This window comes from Lonchura striata, chromosome 14 (genome assembly GCF_050655825.1).
Source record: "Lonchura striata isolate lonStrDom1 chromosome 14, ASM5065582v1, whole genome shotgun sequence".
Lineage (NCBI taxonomy): Eukaryota > Metazoa > Chordata > Aves > Passeriformes > Estrildidae > Lonchura > Lonchura striata.
This window is the reverse complement of record NC_140716.1, coordinates 15,785,441-15,803,847: the sequence shown is the minus strand read 5'-3', so window position 1 is coordinate 15,803,847 and position 18,407 is coordinate 15,785,441. Positions and strand designations below refer to the sequence as shown.

The window sequence follows — 18,407 nt, the reverse complement described above, 5'->3', positions numbered from 1 at the left end:
AATACTTGTCTTTGGCCCTTGCTCCTCTCCATCCTCCAAAGGGTTCAAACTTCCCCAGAGTTCAGATCTTTGCATTTCATTCCTGGTGGTGTTTGGTTTTTGTTCTTTTTTCCTTTGAGTTTTGCTAATAGCTTCTTTTTTTTTTCCATTTAACTCATGCAAACTTCAGTATCCACACCCTCCCGTGTAGATGATCACAGAGTTCACCCCCCATTCCCAGAAGCTGCACTTTCCAGGGAATTAATGGTGCTGTTCAAACACTCAGAGCATGAAACCAGCAGGCAAATCTCACAGCCACACTTGGTCCCAGGATTGTTTAAGGCCTTACATGAAGCCTCAGCAGGAGAAGCTGTGGTCAGTGGGTAGGACAATTCTTTGTCCCACTGGAACCCCATCTCCTTTTCATAACAGTCTGTCCTGTGAGTAGGCCAGAGAGAAAAAAATGAAAGATCCCTCAGGTTTCCATTTGGCTGCATTTTCCCAGACTGTAAATCAGGAAGCGAGAAGCCTGGAGGGCAAAACAGCACCATAAATACCTCTGTGCTATGGGTGATTCTGCAAACAACTGGGCAAGGCTGTTCCATAGTTCTAAAGTCCAGAGGGACATGATTTTCATTTGGAGTGAACTGAGACCTCAGCCTGGGCTCAGGATTTTGAAGATGTGTTAATGTGATGATCTGTGTTTTGTTCTGAATCCACGTTTGCTCCCTGTCCTCCTCCCTAATCCCCTCCCTTTCCCAGTTGCCAGTTTTCCCAAGCCCTTCCCTAACCTCCTCCCTTCCAAGCTGTCAATCCTCCCTATCCCTACCCCTTTCTCCAGAGAGTTCTGTGTCTGTCTTGTTGCCCTCGACACCCCATTTGTTACTTCGTATTATTCCCCCCATTTTCCCTGATAGGCTCATAAGTTGTTTACCCCACCTTATACTCCTCTCCTACCATATCCTCCTCGGTTCACTTTCCTACACCCCTACTCCTGAGCTGCTGTATAAAAACTTCTGTTCACCCCCTCAGTCCTGTCTGGGAGCCCAGGAATAAATCCGTGTTGTTGCAGCCCAAGCCCCGTGCCATGGCTGTGTGTCCCTGCTCTGTCCCTGCCGATAACTGGGACTGCAGCTCGCAGGGAACGGTCGCGGCCCCGCCGCAGCCGCCCCGCGCCCTACACGGATCCTTAACTCGTTCAGTCCCCAGGGGCGGTATTCATCTGCTGCTTTCCTGTGGTTTATGAACTCCTGGACTGGCTTTATGGGAACCTGCATATGTTAAATGCATCATTTTCTATAGAAACAAGGGAGGAAAGACCCCCTTGTTAGTGCAGCACGTCAAAGAACCCCACTGGCAGAGTAAGACAGCAAAGGCAGAACCCTGCCCACGGTGCTCACAGGGGCTAGTGATGAATTGCTGCAGATGTTTCCCAAACAGCCTGGCCAAATCTCCAGATTCACAGCCTTCCCTCTGCTCGGGTCTCACTCCACAGCCCAGCTTTCCTTGCTGAAACATCAAACCACGGTCCTCACCTCCTTCCCATACGGCCAGACATCTGAGAGCCGGCCCGGATTTGCGCAGCCCGGCCCGGGATGGCCGGCACCGCAGCCCGGGGCTTTGGCCGCTGCCGTGTGCGGGAATTCTTGTGGAACAGCGGCTCCTCCCGTCCTTGCCCTGCTCCAGCAGTGAAATCAGGACCTCTGGAGAAGGCTCATCCCATCAGCTCCTGTGTCCGGTGAGGGAGCTGCAGGCACGGCAGGGCTGCGCAGTGATGGAGGACAGGGAACCCAGCTGCGCTGCCGCACTGGGCGCTCCCCTAGCCCCAGTTCCCAACCCGACATGTGGCTTCCCACGTTTGGAAAGAACTCCCCTTTTCTTTTGGAGCTTCTCACCTGAGCTGCAGTCCTTTCCAACTTGGACATGTACTTTAGCACCATCTTGACAAGAATGAGGGACTCGTCTTTACAAACACACTGTGGATCTGCTGGTACATAAAGGTAGATACTCAGAGATAAAAGAAACAATGGGAAGGATTTCACTGATTGATAAATGGAACGAGAGATTTGTCTTTACAAACAAACTGTAGGTCTGCTGATAAATAAAACTGGATACTGAGAGATGAAAGAAACAATGGGAAGAACCATAAATTCCATAAGGAATTCCACTGAGTGACAACAAGGAAAAAACAACAGTGGGGGGTTATACATTTGAAGGTGGTCTTAGGAATTAGGCGTTTCAGGTATTGGGCGTTTCAGAAAGTCTGTACCTCTCAAGTACCTCAGCCAACAGGAAAAGAGAGAGGGATATGCAGCCAGGAAATTAGGATAAAAAGAAGGCTGTGTCCTCTAAAAATTAGAGACTCCAGGGGAATTCCCCATGGCCTCTTCCTTTATTTGAATAAAGTTATAGAAGTCCTCTGTCTATGTTTTGGATCTCTGGTGTTTGTGGATTCATTTTCCTGACAATCTGTTCCATGGTTTCACACCAGGAGACTTCCTTTGTCCTCCCTGGTTTGTTTCAAACAGGGCTGATCCTCTGTACCATTCAGGAAAAGGATGAGGATACAGACTACTTCCCAGTGAAAATGTCCCTGCTGCCAGCATTTTTCACCTAGGCAGCTGAAGCTGAAGCAGTAAAAGCTGAAGCAGGTTCTGCCAGGTGAGGTTTAGACTGGATATTAAAAAAACAATTCATCATTGTAAGAGTAGCCAGGCACTGGCACAGGCTGCCCAGGGCAGTGGTAGAGTCACCAGCCCAGGAGGTGTTCAAAAAACATGTAGATGTGGCACCTGGGGACGTGGTTTAGTGGTGGGTTAATGGTTGGACTTGTACGAAAAGTCACACTATGAAAAGCCAGGGTCCATAAAGGAGACAGAGGAGTCCTGGAACTTTATTTGAATAAAGGCAGAGTTCACCAGGGCACACACCCATGGGGTTTCCTCTCCCGAAGTTTCAGAGGGCACAGCCTCCTTTTATCCCAAACTCCCAGCCGCATTTTGGCCTCTTCCTTTTCCCATTGCTGAGGCACTAGTTAGGTACAGCCTTCCCGACCGCCTACCACATCTCTCCCTGTCATTTTACCCCAAAGTTTAGAAACTCAGCTCGTGCAGACCCACTTGTCTGTTTCAGGAGTTAAAGCTGTCTGGACTCTGTAACAAACCTGCTGCTTGTGATGCCTTGGGAAGGCTGACCTGGCACAGAGCTAAAGAGTAAAGTAGGGATTTATTAAAATACCTCAATGATCCACCTTGGGCAGCACAAGAGCCCAGCCAGGGCTACACCCAAGGTAAGCCAAAATGGTCACAAAACGCACAACCTGTCACAGGGTCTCTAACTTTTATAAGTCCTGCTCCATTTGCACCTTGGAGTCCAATTACAGCTCCAGCCCATGAAGCCACATCCTTCTTGTTTTTCTCTCTTCAGTCCATGTTTCTGCTCTTGGGCCTGAGATTTGGATCATTTGTCCTTGGTCCCCAGCTAGAGAAGGAATTGTTTTGTCTCCCTGCTCTGTGAAGAGAGCTTACTACCTGCTAATATGAAGCTCAGAAGTACACACTAAAGCAGTACAGAATCTGAAAAACACAAAAGCTAAAACCTGAGGCATCACTTGAAGCTGGTAGAGACATTAAGATGCATTTCAAAGATGTTAACACTCATCCCCTCACCCATGGAATTGTTTGTAAAAACATTAGCACACACCTTCCCTATCACAAGGAACTGTTACCTGTGACAGCGTCCTGCTGCCCTGGTGATGGTTGAATACCTGCTGGCCCAAGAGAAGCAGGTAATGAATTCCTTGTCCTGTTTTCCTTGCACACCCTTTCCTTTCCCTGTTAAACTGTCTTCATCTCAACCCATGAGGTCTCTCACTTTTACAGTGCTCTCCCTCATCCCACTGGGAAGGGGTGAGTGGGCAGTGTGGAGCTGAGTTGCTGGCTGGGTTTAAGCCATAACATGCCCATCTACATAGGGAGGATTTTCCTGTGTCAGTTCAGCAAAGAGCACTGATCCCCATGGGCAGTACACAGGAGGAGCACGGCTCATGGAATAATATAATACAGCAATAATATAGAAAGTTGGAGGAGGTGTATTAGTGATTAAGTTTATCTCCTGGTTTAATTTTTTTCTCTTCTTGTTGCTAAGTGACATCGACTCCAATTTTACCCCAGGGAATCCTACCATGATGGGTTATGGGCAACGGCTTTCAAAGAGCTTTAGGCACCCAGCAGGAGATCTCAGCTCCTGGAGAGTTATTTTTATTAGCTGACAGGTATTTGAGAGTTGGGTTCTCAGGAAAATAGAAATACAAATTGCAGAATATCACCTGGCACCTGTCAGCCTGAGCCATGAATGAGTGCTGACGTTGTAACTTCCATTACATCTCACCTGTGCAAGAGTCTCATGACTTCAGGCCCCAAAATAACTGGTGCCAGAGCTGTGTACCAGCAGCAATCCCTTGTACACCACACAAATATTTTAACCTGTCTTTTGTAACTAAATTTTTGCACGAGTTGAAATGTTACTTAGCATGGGTGCCAGGTTGAGGTACCCAGCATTTGCCCAGCAAGCAATGTCATGAAGAAGAAACACAGTTCCTCTGTTAGCTCAGAATTCGGGCTCTGGCACAAATGTCTCCTGTGCCAGCTGTGCCAAATCAGGTCTGTACCCGTACAGGGCCTGTTGCTACATGAACAGAATACAGCTCTTGGCTGCATTTACCCATTCCAGCACAAGCTGCTCTCAGTAAAAAGTGATACACACACCTGGGACTTTTTCCTCAACTGGCTTTGTCAGATGATCCACTGAAAACCCAACCACCCACAAGAGAAGGCAGGAGCTGATTTACCCAGCAGCTGCCCTGTTGTGAGACCCCTCAGAAGGTGAGGCAGCAGGAGCCCGTCATGGAGGTGTGGAGGGGAGTAGGGGAGGGAAGTAGGAGCAGCTGAGCTGTAATGGCCAGAGTTGGCACGTTTGAGCCCTGAGGGTCAGTAGAGGAATGGTTTTATCTCTGTCAGGAAGTTTCTGCTCTCCATCTGCCAATTATCACCTCACCCCAACGTCTCTGCCATGGTTTCACCCGTGGTTTAACCAGTGCTCGCTGCAGCTGGAAGGTGGATTGCTCCCCTGATTGCTGCCCCTCCTGATTTTGTGATGGCAGCAGCCCTTGCCTCACCTAAAACTTGAAGCCAACATGCAGATAGTCATCTGTCCTTCACAGCAAGGTGCAGCTTAACAGCAAAGTGCCTGCATTAAAACTTTCCTGTCTGTTGGGGGGAATTCTACTGCCTGCACAAATCCAGAGGCTCAGGAGGGGCACAGGCTTGATTCACCTCCTGTACAAAGGGATCCTTGGGTTTTGAGGATCATTTTTAGTACTGCCAAACCACAGAGACTTGATGGAAAAGGTAGCCGTGTCAGTAGTGCTGCTCCAGCAGGCTTCATGCCTCTGGTGACTTTCCTGGATTACAGCAGCCTGATCCCTTTTTTGGTCGTTTTTAATAGTTCAATGCCGACAGTATGCAGGTGCCTGAGGAGAGGTGTCACTCTCACGGCCCGGGCTGTGCTCCACCTGGAACAGCAGGTGATGCTGGAGGCTCCAGGAGTCCAGGGCTCCATCTCCTGGCCAGTCCCAGCTTGCAGGAATCCACCCACCCCTGGCACAGCTTTGGGCACCACAGTATCAGAAGGATCTAAAGCTACTGGAGAGCAAAGGAGGGACACGAGCATGCTGAAGCATCTCAAGGCAACTAGAGCTGTGTGAGGAGTGGCTGAGGGCACTCGGTTTGTTCAGCCTGAAGGAAACTGAGGGCAGAGCTCACCAGGGGCTGCAGCTTCATCCCAAGGGCCAGCTCTGATCTCTGCTCTGTGACCAGGGACTGAGGGAATGGCTGGAGCTGTGCCACGGCAGGTTTAGGCTGGATTTTAGGAAAAGTCTCTTCCCCCAGAGGGTGCTGGCACTGCCAAGGCTCCCCAGGGAACGGGCACGGCCCCAAGGCTGCCAGAGCTCCAGGAGTGCTTGGACAGCGCTGCCAGGGATGCCCAGGGTGGGATTGTTGGGGTGTCTGTGCAGGACCAGGAGCTGGAATCATGATCTTTTTGTGTGCCTTCTGATTCAGGATATTTAATCATTATAGAGATGCAGCTGTCTGAAAATGAGCTCTTCTGCTGCTGCTGCTGTGCTTCCCAGGGTCTCACAGCATTGCACCTTGTGACTTTGTTGATTAAACTATTTTCTGAGTGTCTGATATCCCCGTCAGCCCTGCTGATCCCAGGGATATCTGTCTGGGCTCTACCTTGCCTTATGCCTCAGAAGCATAACTGTTCAGTTCTGACAGTGAACTCACACTTTTCAACAAGTTTCAGGGCAGGAAGGGGTCAGCCTGTGCTAATTCGGCTATAAAGTCTACAGAGAGAGAAATAATTCTTTGTCTGTGCAGAAGTGCAAATTACAATTGGAAAAATGTTGAGTTTCTGGATGTGGAAACTCACGATGTGTGATGACTTATCTGATTTTTGTAACATTTTATATGGGGTTTTAAAGTCCTGTCTCGATGAATCACCTGAAATTCTCAACTTCTCTTTTTAAAAGTCTGTGGTCATGTCGCTGCAGAGAATCATGAGCATCTCAACCTCAAGATTCAGCCATTGAAGGCAAAGAACGACTTCTTTCCTATTTTCTAACTTTTTGCTAACTTTCATTCTGCTGTGCAAGGGGGAGGGCTGGATTCCTGCTCTCAGCTGCCTGAACAGACAGTGCCGAGTGCCAGCTACGGGCTCTTCTGGAGAACTGCAGTGCTCCGCAGCGAGAGCTGATCCCGACGGGATCCAGCAGCACTCGGAGTCCGCGCTACCAGCCCGGCAGCTCCCACAGCCGCAGCAAGGCAGATTCCCCATTTAAAATAAAATAAAATAAAATAAATTCTCTTTTCTGCCGGTGCAAAGCGCGGGCGGCGGCAGCGGCTTGGCGTGCGCGGCCGGAGGTGGGCAGGTGGCCGTGCCGCGGTCCCGGGCAGCGGGGCTGTGCGGAGCCGGGCTCTGTGTGCCCGGGGCGCTTCACTGCCGAGCCGAGGGGAACAAATCCCGACTGTGTCCTGGCCCCAGGAGAGGCCGGGCACCTCGGGCTGTGGGACGGGCCCGCCCAAGCCCCCTCAGAGGGGGTAGAAAGAGAGGGAAGCGCCGAAGGCAGCGGAGGGAAAAGCAGATTCCCCGTGCCCAGCGGGGCACGCCCGGCACCGTCCCGCCCCGCCGGGAAGCACAGCGAGCACAGGGACCCCGCCTCCCCGCCGCCCGCCCGGCCCCGGCGCCGCCGGAACGCCTCAGGCCCGAGGCCGCTCCCGCCTCCGCCGCGCCCCGCCGCGGGTCCTGGCAGGGCCGCGGGGAGCGCGGCCGGCGGCGGCGGGGCCACGGCCGGGCTGATGCTGCCCGCGGGCTGCGGTCCCCGGTGAGGGCAGGGGGCCGGGCCCACGGTGAGGGCAGGGGGCCGGGCCCACGGTGAGGGCAGGGGGCCGGGCCCCGCGGGCCGGGCCCGGTGCCGCGGGGCGCTGACCGCGCTGGGCCTTTGCAGGGCGGCGGCGGCGCTGAGGGCGGCGCTGGGCGAGGGCGCGGAGCGGCGGCGGGAGCTGGAGCGGCGGGCGGCGCGGAGCCGGGCGCTCCTGCGGCGCTGGTGAGTGCGGAGCCCGGGCGGGTGGCGGCCGGCCCGGCGCCCTCCTCCCGGGGCCTCCATCCCCGGCGGCCCGGCGGGAGGAAGGAGGCCCGGGCGCCGCTCCTGCAGACGTGTCCGCGGGCCAGGGGTGCTGGTGCTGTCCCGCTGCAGCAACGCTGGCTCCGTCGCTGTTTGTTCCCCCCAGGGATGATCAGGAAGAGGAGAGGCCACAGCCACAATCAGGCTCCAGTACTGAGCATGGTGAGTGCTTCCCTCGGTGCTACCTCTTGTCCCACCGGCCCCGGGCCTGTTGTGGTGTTAGGAGTAATTCCAATGCTCTGTATCCACCTAAATGCCCTCTCTGCCTTTTTCCTCCCTCTCTCCTCCTTGGGGTTAGCTTGGAATCGTGTCTCGCTAGCCAGTACTAAAGTGACTGCGGACCTGACCCAAAAGTGGGAATGTCCCTTGTTGAGGTTGACTCGAGAACTGTCCTCTTGTGGATCACATCCTACCTGAATCCTCTGTGCAGTGGCTTTTCCCACAGCTAAAAAATACTTGACTGTTGGTCATTAGGTCATTAGGTTTCGTTTCCTTCTGTGCTACCTGGAAGAGCAAGTTAGTGAAGAGTCAAATGGCAAACATCCAGGTTTAAGCCTTCTGACATGTTTTCTCTTCTTGCAGAAGACAGACCTTCACCCAAGGAGCTCGAGGAGCTGGAACTGCTGAACAGGGCCTTAGAGAAGGCACTGAAGGTCAGGAAAAGCATCTTGAAAACTCCATTAGAGACTCAGGGAGCTACAGAACAGAAATGGGCAGGTGAAGCGCATGCTCCCAAGAAAGCTGAAGAACAGCAGGTGCCTGTATCTGTTGAGGATGTTCCTGAGTGCAGGAATGTGAAAGCTGGAAGCAAAAATCCTTTGCTGTTGAAGAAGCCCTCTCCATACCAGTTAAGAGCCCCTTACAGGACTGACCCAGATGTGAAGAAACTGCAAAGGAAAGTCCCAGCCAGATGTGTTTCTCAAGGCCCCAGGACAGCTGGGAAGATTTCCTCAAAAGGGATGACTTCCAAACAAGGAAGGAGTCACAGGACAGCAGCTGGTGCCAGTGGCAGAGAAGTCTGTGCAGCAGCTGAACCCCAGGAGACACCTGGCTTGTCTGAATCTGCCCCAAATGAGCAGCAAAGCTTTTCTGGAGGGGCTTCAGCTGCAGGAAAGAATTCCATGGCTTCTAGCAAGCAGTTACTTGATGCAGGGAAGAAAAGTTCTGGTTTCCTAGCAGAGTCCAGCAAAAAGGAGGACACTGCAGGTGCATGGAGAAGGAGCATCACACCAAGGACAGGCACCCTGCAGGAAAAGGGGTAAGTGTGGGAGGTGGGCACCTCTCCTGTTCTGCTCCATACTCACAGGCATGTGTACAGATCCTGGTGGCTGTAGCTGCTCTGGGGGTCCCAGCCTAGCTTCATCCTCCTCACATCCCTCTCAAGAGGAAGGATCCTATACAGTTTAAAAGCCTTTATTGTGGTTGAGTAAGTGTTTTCTTTCTAAGGGCTTATTCTCGGATGGCTGGAACTTTGAAAGCCTTTCAATTAAGACTTTTGATGTTTCACAGTCCCCTGTGAGTGTTTTGGAAAGCTGTCTCTGTAGAGCTTTCTTAAGCCTTAGCTTTCCTCTGAGTGTCCTCTATTATAGCATATTGATTTTTTTTTAAAATTCTGTTTTTTACACAGTGATAATACATAATGCATGAATTTTTTCTCTCTTTAAACCATGTGCCCAGTGCTCTTTGAAGTGATGTCATCCCTGTTAACCTGTAACCTACTGCCCATGTAACTACACAAATCAGGACTGGCTAGAGTGCAGTTGTTTCAAGGGTTTGGTGCAGGAAGGATTATGAAGGGGATGTTTGGATTTCAGGAGAATCTCCACAGAGATTCTCTGTGGAAAAGTGCCAAAATAATACTTGGAAGATTGGCTTTGCATTCATGCCAGTCTATCTTGTTTAATTAATTTCTTCCTCTTTTGCTTTAACAAAACTCTGAAGCTCAATCTGCATCTGGAAAGTTTTGAGGAATATTTCTCTCAGCCACCACAGCCTAACTCTTGTGTTTGTGCAGGGAGGAAATGATCCCTTTTCACTGGCATTGGAAGGGTCCCAGGACACTTTAGTGACAGTTGCTGTAGGAACAGGGATCTGGATTCAAACATTTACTTAAATTCCCAGCTGTGGCCTTGCATTCCAAGTCTGCATGTGACTAACAACTGCCAACCCTCCTGTTTTTCTAGTAACAGTTTAGGGATTATTCTGCTTCAGGATTAAGAATCATAATCCCAGTGGAAGCTGGAATGTCCCTTTCCTATTTCTTTGAGTGTGATATGGTGCTAAACAAAGCTGCCTCGTCCAGCTAAGGTAGGGCAAGAGGGTATGGCAGACCAGTTTCCCTGGAGGTGTTGTTTCCATGTCTGTACTCTGCTGTGCCATGGTTTTGCTCCCAGCTGCCACCCTGGATGAACCTCTGATTGGTCCAGGATGCAGGAGCTCTCCCAGCTCAGCTCCATGATGCCTGTGGAGTCAAATGAGCAACTTAATCTTCCTTCCTTGAGGACAGTCTGAAGCCAGTGGTGGATCCAATCTCCAGAGTTACTGACATCTCCCATTGCAGCTAAATTAATTTCAGATTTTGACAAAGCACCATTTCCCTGTTGGAAGACATGGCTTGGTTAATTGCTTTCCAGCTGCCAGGATTGATTCTTCTCCTGTTTCACAGATGCCAGCTGAAGCTCCCCCTTCCCTACAGGAAAGCCTATTCCAGGAACTCCAGGTAAGACCATCTGACAAGTTAAGTCCAGAGTTACCCTCAGCTTCAAGGCTGTGAGGAGGGGTCAGGTGTGGCTGCTCTGTGTGCCCCAGGAGGCAGTGACCCCACAGGGCATGGGGCCTGAACTGGGAGCAGGAAGAGCTCCCATACTGCAAGGCTGCTGCTGAGGATGTGTTCTGTTACTGTCGCCAGTGGTGCTACTTTTGTTTTCTGAGTGCTAATTACTGTCAATCACTGAGTCATGAAGTTCCTGGAATGCTGTAATCGTGAGTTTAAGGGTGCAGCAGAAGTTTGGTGGTGCCACACACCTGTTGAAGTAGGACACCCCATGGGATGGGTGATTGAATACACGATCCAGTGTGAGTTTCACAAACCATCCCTGCCCTCCTTTGCAGCCTAGAAGCACCACAACTGTCTGTGTGTGTGAGGCTGGCTCCTGCTGCTGAACTCTTACACTAAACCAGCTAGTGTTACTGCAGGGATGGTGCAGGTGGTTGGGGCTTGTCTGTTCTAGTCCATTCTCCAGTCTTCTGGAGGAGTTTCCCATATTTCCTCTGAGAACTCTTGCCGTAATTCACCAGATTGCTCATTATGTGCTTTGTTCAAATATTAAGCATAAACTCTTTCTTAAATCTAATTGTAGCCCCTTGTGCTGCCCTCAAGAATTCCTCCTCCTCTTGGAAACTCATTTATCAGACACCAGTTTGTTAGTTGCCCTTCTGCAAGTTGTAAAGACTTTATACCCTTAATTTTCACTTCTAAATTGAGCCTTTTAGCATTCTAATCACTTTGGTGTATTTTTATACTTCTCACTATTGCTTTCAACTCAGTAACAGATTGAGAATAACCTCTGCACTAAAGATCCCTCATAGAGGATTTGCATCTTGCCTGGGAATTTTTATTCTTTCCTGTTCCATTAACCTTGCCACTTCTTTGCATAACATATTTCTGAGATCTGCAGATTCTAACATGATTTAAGACTCATTAGGCTACAGAGAAGACACATGCACACTCGAGCTAGGCAGGCACTGCAGAACTATTTTAAGCTTCCTCCTGATGGCTCTCGCTTACTGCAGCAGGTTTTGGGAGACAGTCCTTGATGAATGGATATCATGGGGACTGTGCATCCATGAGGATGTTGAATTCTGTGAGAGAAATGCATCTCTCCAGTAGTGCTGTTATTTGTGCAATGCTTTATCAAAAAACTGGTGGACTCTGGTGCGAAGTCTTGACCAGCTTCCTCATGATCCTGTCCTTAAACCTCTGCCTTGCATCCCTGACATGCTGCTGTCATTCTGCTTGCCAAACATACCACTTTGTCCCACTCAAAAAAATTATTAAAGAATAATCTCAGGGAAGTTTGGAATATGAAGTAGTTGGGTGAGAATTTGTCCTGTCTGCTCCTTTTTTTTTGTACACGTATACTAACAGAACAAATGTAAAGAAATGCAAATTACTTACTCCTAAGAAAGGAAGAGAAGATTTATTGTTTCCTATGGGATATAAACACAGGCAGGACAATACAACAGAATGAGGGATGTGCTGCGAGTTCACATTCTGCTTATGGAAATGTGCTGTCTGTGTTCTGATCCTTCCCCTCAAAACAAGAGGAGAGAGTAACAGGTGCTTTGCAGTGTCTGATGCTTTCTGCAGGGTGTCCTTGTTGATCTGATAGCAGCCGTGGGAATGAGTTGGGAATGGCTGGTAAATAACCTGTGAGAGAGGAGGGGGGAGACACTTGTAATTAAAGCACTACTATGCCACACTGGTGTGTCACAGCTCAGCGTGAGCACCGTCTGGTACAAAGGAGCATAACTTCCACCTCCTGCCTCTTTGGAATTTCAGGGCATGGGAGAGATGTCGCCTGTGCCAAACAAGTGCAGATGCAGCAGCTGCAAGGACCCGTTTTATAGAGAGAATCCAGACAACCGTATCCTTTCCTAGCAGGCACAGGGTGCAATGCTCTGCAGTGAGCTCCAAGCTGCAGAGAGTTATGCCCCCAATAACAGCAGTTCCACTTGGGTCTCTGAGCAATGGGGTTTTTCACAGTAGAGCTGTTGAGCACTTACAAAACTTCTGATCCAGCCAAATGTGGTCACAAGGCAAGCATGCCCTACACAGCTGTGCTATGCTGTCCTCACCTTCCCCCTGCAGTGCCACTGCCCTCTGCCCTGATTCCAGCTGGCCTGGGGCTCAGGATTCTGTGGAACCTTCCTTAAGCTGCTGCTCTTTGAGTTCTCCTCCCTGAAGCTGACTCCCAGTCCTGCAGAGATAGAGGAGGAATTAAGGGGCCTCCAGGATGTCCCCTCCCGTCTGAGGCAGTATGTGGAAGCTGAGACTGCAGGTAAGGAGGGGAAAAGGGCATTGGGAGGGCAGAAGGCAGAATAAGGGTTATTTGGGCTCCAGTTCCATGTGTTTTGTGTTCTTGGCATGTGCTGGACACAAGAGATAGTGTCCCTTGCACCAAGAATGACACAAGAACAGACAAGAGATGCAGCGTGAAAAGGAAGAAAAGAAGGCTTTAATGGAAAGGAAGCTTCAGTTTAAGTAGGCCGATACGATACATTCTATTTGATTGGTTAGTTAATGACATCTTCCTCACACACCGTCCTTGAGAGGAACAGAAAAGCAAGGTGGAAAAAGACCACCTGCAGATTGTTTAGACTAACAAGTGATCACATTCCTACAACTCCCTAAAAATTCTCACAAGCCACTGTGAGAAACAGTTTCAGTTTCTCTCTCCCTGACCAGGCCGGCATCCACAGCACAGGAACACTCTTCCTGAAGGTTCCAGTGTTCACACCTTTTCTCTGCTTTTATTTTAGACCCTTCCACTCTGCAAGGAGAGTATGAAAGCCTTCTGACCTTGGAAGGTGTGCAAACCACAGTGTCCCAGTGTCTGCAGAAGCTGCAGCTGCTCCGAGAAGGTGAGACAGTCCCTGTGCTTGTGATCAGGTGTGGACGTGGCCCTTTGCCCCCTGTATGCAGGACACTGGACCAGGGTCATTTTTCTCCTGATTATGGTAATGGAGCACTTAATTTTCTGTTGGCAAATAAATCTGTGGTACCTGTGTGCCACCCCTCTGTGTTCAGGAGAGACTTGGAGCTTTGAACTGCAGTTGCAGTTCAAGAGGGCTGGGGAAGGGACAATTCAGGCCACAGCTTAGGGTGTCCTGATTGTGCCATGTGTGAGGAACTTACCCTGATTAATACAGTCTCTTTAGTCATTAGTTTCTGGGAACAGTAAGTAGATCATAAAGTCTGCAAGTACAGATTTAAGTTGTATGTTTTTGTCTCCTGCCTTTTCTTGTACCCTGGCAGCTCTGGAGTCCCAGCTGAGGCTGCACCCAGACTGCACTGGGGATGTGGGGAGCTGCTCTCCAGCCTGTGTCCCTGTCAGGGGACAGATGTGTGACAGTGCAGACATGCTGGCTGTGCCTCTCCTCTGTTACTCCAGTCTCCAGGAGCTCAGGGACCTGTTTGCCTTGAAGCTGCAAGTGTCAATGCTGCACCAAGAGATTGCCTTACAAAAGGTGAGTCTGGAGAAGTGTCAGTGCTCCCAGAGCAGGGAAGGAGAAGGACAACTGTGGGGCAGCAGCTGCTGTACAAGGTGTTGATGGGCAGCAGCAGAATGGCAAGTTCCTCCAGATGTTTCTGTGTTTATGCTTGTTTGCTTTGTTGGTGAATGGGACTTTTTTTCTTGTTGGTCTTGTTAGGGCCAGAGCAGAGGCTCTTACATGCCTGACACTCTCCTGATAAGATTTTATTTCCCTGTTCTGAAAGAAGTTGGCAGTGGAGAATGTTGTTGGTAATGCCCCTTTTGTCAGGCCTTTACAGCCCTATTAGGGCACCCACTCCCTCATTCCCTTCTGTGTGACTTCCAGCTGGTGAACTCCTCTGTTCTCTGTTGCTTTCCTTTCAAATCTCAAACCACTATTCTGCTAATCTTGCTTTTACCATTCTAAGAACAGGGTAGGAGGTGTCAACTTCTTCAGCAGCCCGAGCAGAGAGTTTGCCACACAGGGATTACTTGTTCTTCTCAGCCAGCAACAAAAGGCAGAGAAGATATGTGAAATCAAATCTACTCATTTGACCTATTCTTTGCCATTGACCTGAGTGATAGAGGCTCTGGAAAAGTAATTTTTTGTAAGCCAGAGAGGCATTATTAATAACTGTCTGTGACTGAAGACAGATTTCTACCTGACTTCAAATGGGATTTCAGCACTATAATCCTGAATTATCGATTATGAAGGGTTTGGGGTTTTTTTTGCCTGCCCAAAACAAAGTGGTGACCAAAGCCTGATTCCTGCTTCTCTGCTGGTTGACTCATTTCTTCTGTACATGTACCCAAATAGATGCTTTGTGCCATGTGAGCCCTGAGGGTCTGAAGCAGCTCTGTGTAGACTGTGCAGGATAAGTGAAATTCTTGGGACAGGTGAAGTAAGTGAGCATGGAGCAAGATAAATACCCCAGAAAAGGATGTACCTGTTTCCAGGCCAAGCCTGTCCACTCCCTTTCCATGGAGGAATGCCAAGTATCATAGAAATTCCTGGTAGCTCTTAGGTAGGTCTTTGATGGTGAAGATCTGTTTCTTCTTAGGTGTCAGGAGCAGAGCAGGGGGATGGAAGTGGAGCAGTGCAGCACTCCTTCATGTGCCAACTTTCCCCTTAGGAAGCTTTCATGTCTGTAGAAAGGGACTTCCCAGAGATGAACAGCTGTGTCCTGCTCCCTTGTACCTGCACAGAAATTTGTGTAGAGCAGGAGAGGGAGCCTCCTGCAGATACCCTGTACTCTATTCTGTTTGGGTCTTCCTCTGTATCCACCAGGGAACAGTCATGGAATCACAGACTAACTTGAGTTGGAAGAGACGCAGCTCCTGACCCTGCATAGACAGCCCAAGAATCCCACACCCTGTCTGAGACTGTTGTCCAAACACTCCTGGAGCTGTGGCAGCCTTTAGGGAGGTGGCTGATACATGCAGTTGTCCTCTCTCCTGGGCAGGCAGTGTGCAGCAGGCTGGGTGGGTTTTAGTGTGCAGGCTGCTCAGACTTCATAACCTCATACCAGATGAAAAAAGAAAAAAACAAAAATCCCAGGCAAAACGTGTGTCTGAGCATTAATTCAAGAGTGGGGCACCAAAGACCAATTTTTGTCCAGTGATTTGAAGTGACCTGTGCTTGAGTTGTCAGTCAGTCCTAATCCCAGAGCTGATACTGATGCTGCCCTGGTTTGACAGCATGGGCTGAGATTCCATCATAGGATTAACAAAGCAGCAGCCAGGCCAGGGAATGTTGGACAGCCTGAGCAGTCCCTGTAACCTGTTTGGGCTGGAGTTGGCCACTTACACCTTTGGCATAAGTGGGAGGTGATGGTAACAGTCCTGAGTGAGGGGTTGAACTTTACCCTTGGGTGAATGAGCACTTCACTGTGTGGCTGCAGAGGTCCTGAACCAGCACCAGCTTCAATTTCTTGCAGGGTGCTGATCTCATCCCAGTGCTGGGTCTTCCCTGCAGCAGGGCAGCTGCACTGCCACTTGACTCTGCTCTGGAAATGCTGGGTGGCTGCCTAGGTAGCTCATGAGCAGAAAATGAACCACTCTGCCTTTATTAAATCTGACAAAAGAAAGTATCCATCAATCAATTAGCTTGTTATTAGTCATACTGCTCTGATTAGATTTCACTTGTTATGCAGCCACTACAAGGAATACTGGAGTGCTGCTGGCTCTGGTGACAGTGTCTCCTTTGCTTCTGCCCAGGTGATGATGGCAGAGCTGCTGCCTGTCCTGGAGGCCAGGCCATTGCTGGAGGGCTCTGCAGGGCTGTTCCGGGCCATCCAAAGCCAGCTCTGTGAGGGGGGCCGGCGCTTCCCTGTGCTCGTGAGAGACGAGCTGCTGGACTGAGCTGGGGAGCCTCCTGCTAGTCCTGCACAGAGCCAGACAGCTCCAAACAATAAATCTTTTCTATGAACTTCTTTACTCTGCCTGTTTATTCAGCTAAATTCCAGGGGGTTGTTTCTGTTATGGGATTTTTTTACTGTTTGTTTTTTTTTTAATTCCTTTTGTATCAGGTGGACTGGAGCCCCTCTGCTCTGGGCCAGGCTGGGAGAGCTGGGGGTGCTCACCTGGAGAGGAGAAGCTCCAGGGAGAGCTCAGAGCCCCTGCCAGGGCCTGAGGGGGCTCCAGGAGAGCTGGAGAGTGACTGGGGACAAGGGATGGAGGGACAGGACACAGGGAATGGCTCCCACTGCCAGAGGGCAGGGATGGATGGGATATTGTGAAGGAATTGTTCCCTGTGAGGGTGGGCAGGCCCTGGCACAGGGTGCCCAGAGCAGCTGTGGCTGCCCCTGGATCCCTGGCAGTGCCCAAGGCCAGGTTGGACAGGGCTGGGAGCAGCCTGGGACAGTTGGGAGGTTTCCCTGTCCACGGCAGGGACTGGAATGAGGTGAGTTTTAAAGTCCCTTCCCACCCAATCCATTCTGTGTTTTAATGGCTGTGTATCACTTTCCTAACCTGAACTGAGCCCCCTCAGGACTTCAGAGACTGATTTTGGCTTTTCTTCCAAGGCTGTCTCTACCAAGCTCAGGACACCAGGCTCCTGGATGCAGACAGTGTAGCAGGGAGTAAAACACGGTTTATACTGATCAGCCGTAGGACCAGGGGTCACGGCCTCTCGGCATCCAGCGATCCCAGGAACCGAAGCTGCTGCTGCTGCCTGTCCCGCAGCGGCACGGAGGGGTCATGTAGCATCGACCGCCTGGGTGTGGTGCCGGCAGGGAGCCGGGGCGAGCGGGGCCTGCGCTCCCTCGGGCCGTGCGGCGGTACCGGGCGGGTCCCGCCGGGCCGTGCCCCGGTACCGGGCGGGTCCCGCTGGGCCGTGCCCGGTACCGGGCGGGTCCCGCTCCCTCGGGCCGTGTCCCGGTACCGGGCGGGTCCCGCCGGGCCGTGTCCCGGTACCGGGCGGGTCCCGCTCCTCCGGGCCGTGCCCCGGTACCGGGCGGGTCCCGCTCCTTCGGGCCGTGCCCCGGTACCGGGCGGGTCCCGCTCCCTCGGGCCGTGTCCCGGTACCGGGCGGGTCCCGCTCCTTCGGCCGTGCCCGGTACCGGGCGGGTCCCGCTCCCTCGGGCCGTGCCCCGGTACCGGGCGGGTCCCGCTCCTTCGGGCCGTGCCCCGGTACCGGGCGGGTCCCGCCGGGCCGTGCCCCGGTACCGGGCGGGTCCCGCTGCCGCCGGGCACCCGCGGCTGTCCGGCCCGGCCCCAGCCCTCCCGCAGCGGTTCCCACCTTGCCACTGCGGGAAAAGGGCGGCCGCCCTTTCTCTTTCGTTTCTGCGTGCAATCTCCAAATTCCCTGGTGTTCCGGTGACAGGTAAAGCTTCGGAGTGAAGCAGAAATCCTCTGCTTGTGAGTACTTTAAATTCCACTCAGGAAGTGTACCACGGCCTGGTACAGTTTGACCCAGACCATATCTCTAAGCTGGACTCTGCTTGCTTGTGTGTGTGTAATTTAGCTCTTAGCAATGCAAAGACATTCATTAGTTTTCCTTATCTTTTTTTCAAGGCCAGGTTGCTGCCTGGCTCTCCTGAATGTCTGGCTCTTTCTGACTCAAAATTCAATAAAAATCATTCATATGATAGGTAAAAAATAGCATCTCTGACTTTCCCTTAGTACTTTTGTCATAGAATCCCAGAATGGGTTGGGTTAGAAGGGGCCTCATCTCATCCCACCCCCTGCCATGGTCTGGACACATTCCACTAGACCAGGTTGCTCCAAGTCTTGTTCAGCCTGGCCTTGAACACTCCAAGGGAGCAGACACTGCCTCCTAAATTAGCGTGGTCATACACATGAACATGTCCAGCTTTGAATGGGAGAGCTGACGTTTGGTGTTGTTAATTAGGCTGCTGTTATGGATAACTTGCATCTGCAAGCATTGCATGAGTCATGGAGCATCTGCTGCTCATCACAGAGCAGACCAG

At 51.2% G+C, this 18,407-nt stretch overlaps 1 protein-coding gene across 1 annotated transcript; it reads left to right on the top strand.

The window, feature by feature from the left end:
• The first annotated feature begins 7,313 nt into the window (after positions 1–7,313).
• Positions 7,314–16,409, top strand: TEDC2 (tubulin epsilon and delta complex 2). Its single transcript, XM_085592618.1, has 10 exons — positions 7,314–7,423; positions 7,547–7,645; positions 7,830–7,885; positions 8,306–8,981; positions 10,389–10,442; positions 12,285–12,369; positions 12,675–12,783; positions 13,265–13,366; positions 13,761–13,972; positions 16,195–16,409. Exons 1-10 carry the CDS (start codon positions 7,398–7,400, stop codon positions 16,336–16,338), a joined length of 1,563 nt encoding a protein of 520 aa, XP_085448744.1. The 5' UTR covers positions 7,314–7,397; the 3' UTR covers positions 16,339–16,409.
• Positions 16,410–18,407: the final 1,998 nt, after the last annotated feature.